The sequence below is a fragment of the Cavia porcellus genome, unplaced genomic scaffold (assembly GCF_034190915.1).
Source record: "Cavia porcellus strain 051 isolate PalLab524CR breed Dunkin Hartley unplaced genomic scaffold, mCavPor4.1 scaffold_13, whole genome shotgun sequence".
Lineage (NCBI taxonomy): Eukaryota > Metazoa > Chordata > Mammalia > Rodentia > Caviidae > Cavia > Cavia porcellus.
In genome coordinates this window covers 42,475,097-42,487,302 of record NW_026947496.1, presented here as the reverse complement: position 1 = coordinate 42,487,302, position 12,206 = coordinate 42,475,097, and the positions used below count along the sequence as shown (strand labels likewise).

General features: G+C 37.4%; 1 protein-coding gene across 4 annotated transcripts in view; it reads right to left on the bottom strand.

The window, feature by feature from the left end:
- Positions 1–1,882: 1,882 nt before the first annotated feature.
- Usp6nl (USP6 N-terminal like) overlaps positions 1,883–12,206 on the bottom strand; it is a 159,127-nt gene continuing 148,803 nt past the window's right edge. For all 4 annotated transcript variants that reach the window (XM_013156505.3, XM_063260152.1, XM_063260150.1 and 1 more), the window contains one exon: positions 1,883–10,420. In XM_013156505.3, the coding sequence (XP_013011959.2) occupies positions 9,003–10,420 (1,418 nt within the window). In that variant the 3' untranslated portion in view covers positions 1,883–9,002. The remainder of the gene's footprint in view (positions 10,421–12,206) is intronic.

The window sequence follows — 12,206 nt, the reverse complement described above, 5'->3', positions numbered from 1 at the left end:
CAGTGGCAGGTGAGGTGTGGTTTCTCCATTGCGTTCATGAAATTTCGTCCATCCAGCTTTGCGGAGAGCAGATTTGCCTCCAAGCTTGTTTTCAAGCTCATGTTCTTTCCACTGCACCACACAAAACCTCAAAGTAAAAAATCCTCTAATATGATTTTAAGGTGGTTTCCTGATAATAGACACAGGAGCTAGAAGAAAAAAGAAACGTGCAGAGAGCCATCTTCCTCCTTTTGCTAGGGGGCCAGTGCATTTTGCTTGCTAACAGAGGCTGGTCATTTATGGTTCCTCATCAAGGGTTTAAAGCCCAAGGCTCAAATTTCTTGCAGTATATTTCTATAAATTGCATTACAAGGAACAGTTTGGGTTTTAAGGATTAGATTACTGAATCATGAAATGTTGAACCATATCAGTGTTCAACTTAAAAAACAAAAACTAACCTAATTCTTGGGCCTGATACTGCACAGTCCTGATTTAACTGGTCTGGGATGGGTCCAGAATGCAGTACTTTTGGAAGCTCTCCAATCAGTTCTTACTTGCAGACATGGTGGAGGTCCACCGTCTGCAATATTCTCTGCCATCTCTTCTCTTCTGACCACATTTTATAGCTGAGGAAAGTCAGGCCTAAAGAGAATGTGCACATCCAAGGTCACACTGAGGGGCAAACTCAGACTATTGTGTAAATTTGATAGCTCCTAGTCCATTTTACCAAACTGACAAATTCGTAGGGCCACTCTCACTGTTCTTTTTCAAAGATAACTCTGATAATGCTGTTATTCGCGGTGCATTCATGTCTGACTCCAGCCCTGCGTGTCAACATGGGCTATGAAGCTTTCTTTGCTCTCAGGTTGTAAAGTAAAAGTTGCCTCATGTCTCCTGGCTTCCAGCCGGTCTGCTCTACTCCCATACCCCCAAAATGTCCTCCAAGGCTTAGGATGATTGCTAAAGGCACTCATGGCTCTGGGTGCCCTTCCTTCTTGGTCCTTACCACAGTAGGAGATAGCCACGTGACCCACGTCTGCCTTCCCCAGCACACTGTTCCGCAAGGGCAGCCACCATCTAGGCTGTTGCTTTGCTAGCCTGTGACATTTACCCAGTACAGACGAGACAATTTTTGGATTCAATTCTTGGAGCAGAATCTTGCTCAAACTGTTTTCCACCTCCACCTTGTATGCGCACATCAAAAAACCAGATCCAGGGGGCTGGGGATTTAGCTCAGCGGCATAAACACCTGCCTTGTAAGCAGGCAGTCGTGAGTTCGATCCCCGGTACCGATTAAAAAAAACAAAAAACAAAACAAAACAAAAAAAACACCAGATCCTAGAGGGGCTCAGTGATATGCCTAGACTTACACCATAGACTTGTGACACAGCTTATTAATTCAGGGTGGATTTAGCTTTTCTCTTCAATGCTGTTATGGTTTAGGTCTAGAGTGCTGGAGGTAGGGCCTGGTCAGGAGTGTCACTGGAGGTGTGACCTGGAAAGGTGTGTCACCCTTTCTGGCTCCTCTTCTCTCTCTGACTCTTGGCTGTCGTGAAGTGAGCAGTTTTCCTCCAACGGACTTTTTCACACTGCCCTTCCTGCCTTGGTGCCAGCGAACTGTGAATTAAAAACATGACCTGAAATAAATCTCTCCTTCAAGTTATGCGTGTTGTGTATTGCGTCCCAGGATGAGAAAGTAACTAAGACAAATGGCTGACTGATGTTTAGTTTCTGGAGAAGGTAATCCTTTCATCTTTGTACGCTGTTATTTCTAAATCACATCTCCTTCTATTCATGGCAGTCATGTTTAATTACAGTCAATGACATAAGCAGTGCAGTTTTCTCCAAACTGCCTTTTACATTCAGATTATGTTGATTTTCCTCCAAATAAACCAAATCTGAATTACAGAAAGTTTAATAATTGTTTTAATACTTACAAGTACATAAAATAACAAATTGGAATTAAACCAAAGGGTTTTATTGTAGCGGTACTTGAGAATTTTGAAGTCAAACTGATTTCCAACTAGCAGTCTTCCACACAAACCCACCCATCCTCCCCATCTCTGACGCACTACTTCTTCAGCCCTGCCACCATCTTCATAAATTGTGCCAAACATGCTTTCTCTCTCATGTATTGTTTGCAAATGCCTGTACTTCTGTGCTCCCCTATATTCTTGGGTCTATGGAAACAAGGCCAGGTCCCCATTGGTCACTAGAATCTAGCACAATGTGCTATGATTACAAATATGATAAACTATTAATGAAAGGATACTGTGCCAAGCAGTTTAACTCACTCAGTCCTCAGAACTATGAAAATACCCATTTTATAGATGAGGAAGCGGATCCACATATAAGCTCCATAAGAACAAGAACTTATTTTGTCCCACCCTCATTTTATCAGGACCTTAAACCTTGGCCAGTTACGGATGCAAAGTCCATATTCAAGGCAGACTCCAGTCTCTGGGCACTCAAATATGGTGGAATTGGTTCATAACTGTTTCCCCCTTCTCTCTTCCCTCTTAAATGCCCATACTTTAGAGATGAGGAAAACAGGCCCAGAAAAGGAATATAATTTGCCTAAAGGTCACACTCAGTAGTCCCTCTGACTACCCTTTAGATCTGACAGCCTCGGGCCTACTTTACTGAACTGATAAATCCAAAGGAACATTGTTCTTTGTTAAAATTAATTCTGCTAAATGTTACTACCTACAACTCTCTTCCCTTTGCTCGCCTGCCTTTTCTCAGGGTGGGTACACTCTTACGACTGCATACCTCTCATGCTGGCGAGCCCCAGAACACTCTGAAGCAGCCAACTTCCTGTCAGACAACACCATCTGTCAATCTCCAACCCTCAAATTCTACATGTCAAAACAGAAGTTGTTTTCCCACCAAAGCTCCTTCTCCTGAGTTCTTTTTATCATATGGTAACCCCATCATCCACTCTTCCACCCAGCTCAGGAATTAAAAAACCAATCCTGACCCTTTCTCACCTTCAGCAGGAGAATATGTAGGGACACAAATTCAGAAGAGAATGGTTCCATTCAAAAGTGAATAAAATATAACTGACTTTAAGCAAAAGAAGTGGAAGCCACATACCATATAAAACATTTCTGGGAGAAATTAAAGGTGAAACTGAATGAAGAGTCATTCTATGTTTATAGGTTGAAGATTCAGTATTGCTAATATGACAATCTTCCTGAACCTGTAGACTCAGAATAATCCCTACAAAAATCCCAGTCGTCTTTTTGGCAGAAACTGATTAGCAGATCCTAAACTCTATATAGAAATGCAAAGTAAAAAAGAGTAAAGTATGAAAAATAAGCATTTCTATCTTTGCATATATGAAAAATTATGGAGTTGGAGAATGTACATTTAACAGATTTTAAAACTTAAACTCCTATATATATGCTCAACTGACTTTGGACAGAGGTGCAATGAGGGACAAGTCTTACTTTTAGCCACTGTGCCAAGATCATTGGCTACCCTCTGGAATTTATAACCTTACTTCACCCTTTATATAAAAATTAATTCAAAATGGCTCACAGTCCCAAATTTAAAACCTAAAGTATAAAACTTCCAGAATAAAACAGGAAAAAGTCTTTGTGATCTCAAGTTAGACAGAGAAATATAATACTAAAAAGATAACCTATACAAGAAAAACTAATATATTAGACTTCATTAAAATTAAAAATATTTGCACTTCAAAAGACACCATTAAATTATAGACAAGTCACGGGTAGGAAAAATTATTTGCAAATCATTTCTTGTGAAGGACTTGCAACCAGAATATATTAACAACTCTTCCTATTTGATAATAAAAATTTAAAAACTCAATAAAAAAAGAACAAAATGTAAACAGACATTTCACCAAAGAGGAAATACAACTGGCCCTCAGCATATGCAAAGGTGCTCAACATTATTAGTTATCAGAGAAATACAAACTGAAGTCACAATGAGGTCCACTTCACATCCACTAGGATGGCTACAATTTTAAAAACTCAGATAATCACAAGTATAAACAAGGATGTGGACAAATCAGACACCTCCTCTACTCTGGGTAGAAAGTGGGGAATGGTATAGCTGCTTTGGAAAAGTCAGGAAGTTTCTTAAAAGGCTAAACATACATCCACATAAAAACCTGTACACAATAGCTTGTGAAAACAATTTACGTATCAACGGGTAGATGGATAACACAATGTGATGTAGCCATACAACAGAATACTAGACAGTAATAAAATGGAAAATAATTAGTGATACATGCAAAAGCACTGCTGAGAAGCCAAATGCAAAAGACGCATTGTCTGGTTCCATTTGTGTAGTGTCCAGAAAAGGCAAATCAGGACAGAAAGTGGATCAGTAGTTGCCTGAGGCTTAAAGTGAGTATGGGTACAGGTGCAAACCGGAACAGGATCTATTCTGGGATGATGGTAGTGTTTTGGTATTAGTTGTGATGACTGTACTATTATAAAAAATATTAAGTAGAAACTTAAAATGGGTGAGTTTTATGACAGATAAATTGTACTTTCTTCAATCAGGTCAGGGGAAAGGTGGGAGAAACAGGCTAGGAATTCTGCTTGGATTCTGCTGGCATTATTACTTAACTAGGAGTAAGTTAAACTTTGGGCCTTAGTTTTCTCAATAGAAAATTGGGAACAACGTGTATAGATTTCAGGGTTATTGTGAGGATTAGAGTTGATGCAAGTAAAACACTTAGCACAGCAATGGATGCCTCAGTAGGCAGTAAGTGTCACATCTTTTTCTAATTAAGATTATTCGGATTATTTTCATTGTCATGTCTGGCCAATTTCATTTAGTAATTAGTTCTCAAATCACGTCTTCATGACTTCCTCCCTGGCTTCAAGTTCTGCAGTCACCATGGCCTCTGTCTGCTTAACCACCTCCAGCTCTTCCCCTTACACCACAGCCTCGGGGACCGTGAAGAAATAGGAACACACACATGGCAAAGTCCTCCTGCAGGATCAGCTTTCCTAAGGCCCTCCATGACACTCCCTGCCTCCCTCCACAGAAATGCCACTTTCTCCCAACCTTTTGTCCATGACTGCAAATACTCTTAGGCTCACCTGAGGCAACTCCCTCATAAGCCTTCCCAGAGCCTGGAGTTGGGTTCACTTTCCCTCTTTCTTTGCCTATAGTAAAGCCTCTTTGTACTTTCAACACTGAATCCAGACACACAAATTACAAACTTGTTTCATGACCTAAGTGTGAACCTAGTACACTCCTTTGTACACTGTAGTTGCTCAATAAAATGACTGGACCAGAACACTCAAGTCCAGTCTTAGGTCTTAGTCTTCCAAAACTGAGAGGCCGAGGTTATACAGAAAATGGAAATCTTCATAAATCCTCCACCTATCTTTGAAGGACTATAGGAAGCAACAAATAAACTAAAATTATAGTATCATGCTATCTTCCATTCACAATATGTGAAATGCACATAGATGCTAGTAATGTTAAATCTTCCCAATGAAAAATTTCCCAGTTTTCCTGACATTAATTTCTAGATCCTGCATCTTGATCTGTTAAGGACTTTTGATGTATCCTATAATGGGACTATAATACTGGGGAGGGGTGCAAACAAAGAATTTAAAATTAAACTTTAAAGTTGTGGAGGAAAATATAATTATCTGATACTTAAGTTCCACACCGATATTATGATTTAAGTGTTCTGGAGTGGGACACAAGCAGAAAATAATTTTAAAATTTACCAGAAAAAGGAATGAATGGCAAGCAAGATTCATGTTTGTTTTTTTTTTTTTTTTCCAATGAGAATCAAACTCAGGATCTCGCGCTTGCCAGGAAGACATTGTTTCACTAAGCTACATCCTTAGCCCCAAGATTCACTCTTAAGAAATCTAAAAAGTTCCTTTCTTTACCTTCTTATCTATAAGGTAGTGGCAATTATACCTAGATTTACAGATAAAAGTGAAAATCTAAATGTAAAATGCATGAAAAGGTTAACTGGTTTTTTTCATTCTATCTTGGGTCATTTTTAAAGTTTGACCCCTTCTAGTTGGTCAATAAGCACTAATACCTACAATAGATTTAGATATTTAAAATCTTTAAGGACAATTTAAAACAGAATTTAAAATTTCCAGAATTCTAATCAGAGTAACACTGATATGCAAATGCACATCAAGTACACACTAAAATAGAAGTGTGAGCGTAAGAACTAACAGTAAAATAATCTTATTTTCAGAAGAAGAAGCTGCAAGTCCTCTGAAGTAAATCCACATTTGGAGACATAGCATGTGCCACTCCAATTATGAAAACTGTGAATGGGTACTGTTTTTGTGCCATATTACACTGGAAATCAGTCTTAGCCGACTACAACTATGAAAGTATACTTTACCATTATAATGAGTATGGCACAAGTTCAAACTGTCTTAAAATGAAAAAAAAATTACAACCTTTAAAAAATTATTTTTCTTCCCCAGAAATGTCCTACTGACTCTCTTTTCATTCTTTCAAGAAACCTATTACTGAAACTCAGACCTGATTTTATATGTATCTCTCAGGTTTAAGAAATTATTCATTTTTAAATACACTTTTAAAAAATAAACACCTACAACAGTCAGTTTTAAAAGCTTCTGAGAATTGGATCTGGTTTAACTTCTCAAGTAAATCATAAAAATAAAAACCATTCTAAAATACTTATTATGTTGGGCAAAACTGTCAGGAAGAAAAGACTGAATCAATGTAAAAATACATTTTGTGAATGTAGTTACAGAGTAAAATCATCCTTACAAAATGTTTTACATAAATATATTTTGACCCACTTTGCCAATATTATTTCACCTTTTACCATTACTTATCTTTTATTAAAAAATAAATCTGAAAGATGAAAACTGTATGGTGGCAAAATTTCAAATTAAATTTTCCTACTAACAGGTACATTTTAAAATGAAAATAAAATCTTATTGCCATTAATAATGTCATTAAATAAAGAAAAGATGATGCAGTTCTAAATACAGTCTTACTACAAATTAATAGAACATACAACATAGAATTGTAACACATAAAAGCGCGATAGGTGAAGACCAGGCAACATTTACTCAATTAAAAGACAATTAGCCTTAGAAGTATCAGAGATACAGCACTTTCGCCATATTAAAAACAAATTCACACAAAAGACAAAACAAAATGTTACTTTTAGCATGTTAAAAAATCACATCAAAAAAGCATACAAGTAAAAAATGTCATAGATGACATAAGAAAATAGTATGTGTGTGTATATATATATTTTGTGTGTGTATATATATATATATAAATCTACAGTATTTACCACTGTTGATATATATTTTGCAGCAGCTCAGATGCTGCTATTATAAACTAAATTGTACAGCTTGGTTTATTACATGTCACAGAAACACATTTTAAAAATCGGACTTTATATAATCTGCTACATTTTAATGTACATTTATTTTTCAGCTTCCACATGATCTAAATCAAGAGCCAGTTATTTTATCAGCATTTTGGGTTTCAGTGTAGTGTTTAGCTTTAATACACTGCATTTGTTTTGCCATTAATAACATCATTAAGAAGTTGACTAAAATTATAGACTATATACATAAAAATACTCTCACATTCACTAAACAAATGTTATTTTCATTTTATCATAAACTTTTGTACCTCAAAAGCTTACAGCCCCAACTTGCTACAGGAGGAATCATGGACCATCTACTCTCTGTTATGTAAATGTGAGCAAAATAATGTTGAAAACAAGCACTCCACTTCAACACAATGTCCTACTTTAGTGGAGTACCCAAAACTTTCTCAGTGTTTGGTAAGTGTAGTGTAATAGAATACTTTTAAAGACATCAATGATTTTTGTTTTGTTTTGTTTTACCATAAACCTGATTTTTTTCATTGAAAAAGGAAAAATAAAAAGGTTTTTAAAAGTATAAAAGTCACACTGTTTTTAAAAAAGGATCAAAGTTCTAGACTCCTATTAACAATTAGGGAATTTTTTTAAAAAACAATTTTAACATGGATAAATAATGTAAGGGCCTGGTATGAGCAGCAATATCAAGTTGACTACATTTTCAAAGAAAGAGTGTCAGAGACAGGTCATGTAACAACTATCCTGGACCCATGGAGGAGGGTGCTGAAAAAAGGGCAGAGTGAGAGATGACCCCTCTACCAGCCCTGCTCTGCAAGTGCTGCATGAGTCAGCTGGAGCTTTTCCTGCAGAATCCCTAGAGCTGTGCTGCAGCTTTCCCTGGCTGCTCAGAAGACAGCAAAAAGCATGGAGGCACTAAGACTGGTCTGGTGTACAGACACAGTCAGTGCTGCACCTTTGGCTTAACTGCCCCAATTTTTAAGCACCGTTGAGCGGTTAGCTTTTCTCTCCAATGTCTTTAATTTTCAGATTGAAAGAAAATGGCAGCAGCTGAAGGAGAATGATGAGCATTTTGTGAGATGTATTAATGAAGTCAGAGCAAATTTTTAATCAGGTTAGGTTTTGGGTTAAAAATATGAAGGGGAAAAACTGGACTGAAAGATAAGGAAAAGAAAAGTAACATTATTTCATGGATCTAGGTTGAAAATAGTTTTTTTTAAAAAACATTTCAATTTTGTGCTCAAATGTGTATGCATAGATTATACTATCTATTAAAAGACATACACTACACAGAGCCTTAAAAATATCTGTTTGACAGTTTTTCAGTGCTTTAAAACATTAGTCAAAATGGAATGGGCCAACATAGTAAAAATGTCCAGGTTTTAAAAAATAAATGATACTGAGTAAAGAATCATCATGTGCATTCCTAAATGCTATTGCTGTTTCCAGGTTAAAATTTTAAGAGGTCCAGTGATGATGCAATTTAAAATGCTCATCTTAAGCAGCATCTGCATGGGGATGAAAATATTTCCATATATTCTCATTACTGATATACATTAGAATTGTGCAAGTTGTTTACAATATAAAATACTGCTTTGGCAATTAAAATATAGCAATGTAGATTTCATATGGTTTCTGTTCTCTCATCTTTAGTAAGGATAAATTCTCACAGCAATACTGACTCTTGAACAGAGAACCCTTCCCGATTTCTATAGTGATATGCTGGCGGCGAAGGCCCTGCATACTGATACCCAGCTGGACTGGCATCTTCCATAGCTGATGAAGTTTTATACCGCACTGGGCTATCAACTGAAACTGCTGGCAGGTTATGGTCCTGAAAGGGTATGTGTTGAAAGGCTGAATATTTTGGTAAATTGCTTAAGTGGCTACGGTTAGTATCTCGAGTCCATGATTGTCCATGCATCTCCGATCTGGATGTATAACCAACTTCTGACCATTTTCTGTTATCTGGCAAATAATCTACCGGAGGAATGATGAATTTACCATTCTTTGGTGACCCTGAATTGCCTGAGTATCCCCCAGCACCAATATCAACAGGAAGGACTTCTATTCGACTAGATGGTAGTACAAGAGGGGTTGGGCGGCTGTAAGATTTCTCTGGAGAAATATCAACTGAAAGAGTAGAACCATAAGGTCTCCTGGAAGGATTCATCTGAGTGCCAGGACTAATCTGTGGAGACACAAAGCTGTTAGGGGTAGGGATATGTTTTGGAGAACTTCCATGGTAAACAGGGGGATTGCTGTAGGATGGAGGGTGGATGGTCCCTTGGTCTTCCCCTTCTAACTGAGATGGGTATTTTCCATAGCCTGGAGGCTGTACTTTAACAGTAAACTTGCTGGATACTTTTGGTGGACTAGAACCTGGCTCAGCATGCTTTCTTGGGCTGTTAGAGTAAATGACATTCCTTGGACTTTGAGAATAAGCCCTCTCTAGTGCCTCTTCAACAGAAGCTCCATTTTCATTTTCATTCCCAGGGACATTATCATACTGTGATGCATTAGAGCCCCGCTTCCCATCATCACCATCCAAAACCTTCATCTTGTGCCTTGCATTGGCTATCCGAGCATCAGCAGAATTTGGAATGGTGGCTGCCAGTGTGGGGTGCACTGATCTGCTTTTGCCTTCAATGACATATCTGGCAGTTCTTTCAACAGCTGACATATCTGACGGTTTATTCCATTTGGGCATAAATTCCTTCCTGATATTTGAAGTAGCATTGCTGTTTTGGTTAGCAGCTGCATGATTATAGGGCTTTGAACTGTCTTGTGGACCTGATGAAAGTTTTCTTTGAAAATTCTCTTCATCTTTAAGATTTTTACTGTCTTCATCCACTGATTTCCGTCTCAGCTGCCTCACTCGCTCTGGTGTACCAGTTCTACTCTGATGATGGGGCGAGTGCTCATGTCTTTTGTGAGGTGATGAACCACTTTCTCTTCTGCTGTTTATATGGGGACTGGGCCTGCCAACACTTCTTTGTCCATTGCTCATGAGATTAATACCACCAGAAAGAAATTCAGGTGGAAGCTGCCCCAAAGGTTTCTTTGGATATTCATCCTCTTTACCTAAAGGGAGAGACAAATTAATAAGTAAAATAAACACATGAGTAAATAGGATATAACATATCAGATGTATTGTTACTGTGTGAATGAGAGGAAATGGTCAACAAGGTTCTTGCATCTTTCTGTAATAAATACACCATAGTAAAAAAGTTAATTCAAGTTTTAACTCAAACTCTAAAAGTACTTATCATGAAAATTTCCCTTGCTTTTTGAACATTACACGTGAAATTACACGTGAAATGACTAAAGCATTATCAGCTTCTGACAAGTCATAACATGAAATACATGTAGCCAAGAACGCTGACTTGAATGTGGCCTGTGAGAATATTCACAAATAGTTATTTAGCTCATCAGGTTAAAAACCAGTAAGCAGTAAAAGTAAAGTTCAGCTAGTACCCCTAAAAGATTTTTTAATCATCCCTACAAATAATTATCAATTTAGTCCAGATAAATATGTAAATTTATTCTTTCCTGTTGGCAGATAACCCCAACAAACACAAATTATCAAGATTAAAAAAAAAATGTAATAGAAGGGTTAGAGGTTTGGCTCAGAGGAAAGAGGTCTGGTCTAGAATGTGTGAGGCCCTGGGTTTAATCCTCCACACAATAATGAAAGAACCTGTGAAAAAGAAAAACAATCTATGAACTTTCTTTTAGTCCTCTTTCTCTTACAGTAATCTGACTGGCTGATTTCCATCAGGTATTAATAACAGCTCATCACCAAAACACTTTTTTCAGGTTGTCAAGTAGGAACCTGAAAAAAACATACCATTTAAAACAGAGAAATGGTGTAAGTAGTGGCCAATTCCTTGTAAAATGTGCTGTGAAAGGGACAAAATTCCCCTTCTCCACTCACTGGCTTTCAGCAGCCTGCAGAGAGCGCTACCAACTTATAATTCATATGAAATTAAGTTAAAAGTTTTAAAAATCCTGTGTAACAGTATTTAAACAAAAACAAAAGAACAGATCTAAAATTGAACCACTGTCGTGTGTGCTCCCTGGAAATCACATCCCATGGGTGCTGAACAGTTCTCTCAGCATCCTGCAGATGCTCAGTCTGTTTCCAAAGTTTCCATTTGTGTCAGCTCAGTGCATAAAAACTCAGTTCACTTGAAAGTGGGCATAGGTAGCTATGCTTAGGTCTACATCCTACATCTCAAAATTGGTTTACTAAAAAACAAGATATCAAGTACATTTGCTGTTAGCAAAAAGTCACCTGTTTTATCAGTTATGATCATTTGCTTTTATTGGATCTAGCACAATTTTAATGCCAACAATGTAAATAAAATCAACTACAGTAATTAAAATCTATTGTATATAATCACATCAAAAAGATAACTAAAAGAAAATGTGAACAGTAAACCTACGCAGTAACAACTCCATACCAGTATCTAGAGTTCTTACTTCACGGATTCCTGTATGCCAGTTTCTGGGTCTTGTGGTCATCAAATTATTGCTGGGCATGGTCAACCTGACATTGGCTTCCAAAGCGCTTTCCGCAGACATTCAACTCTAGCTACTTATTGACAGTGACTTCCCCTTTTTTGAAGTGCTGGGGATTAATTTAGAGCCTAATGCATGTTAGGCAAATGCTCTACCCCTGAGCTACATCTCAGTAATAATTCAGAATTTACCAGAATTTAAGCAATATTCTAGGTTTGAACTAACTAAAACAGGACAGAATGGGTAATTATGTGCCTTACCTGAGTCACTGGAGAGGAAAATGGATTGGTTGTTCTGGCACTCGGTGTTGTCTAGCTGACCTTTTCAGACATTACTTCTGAAATGT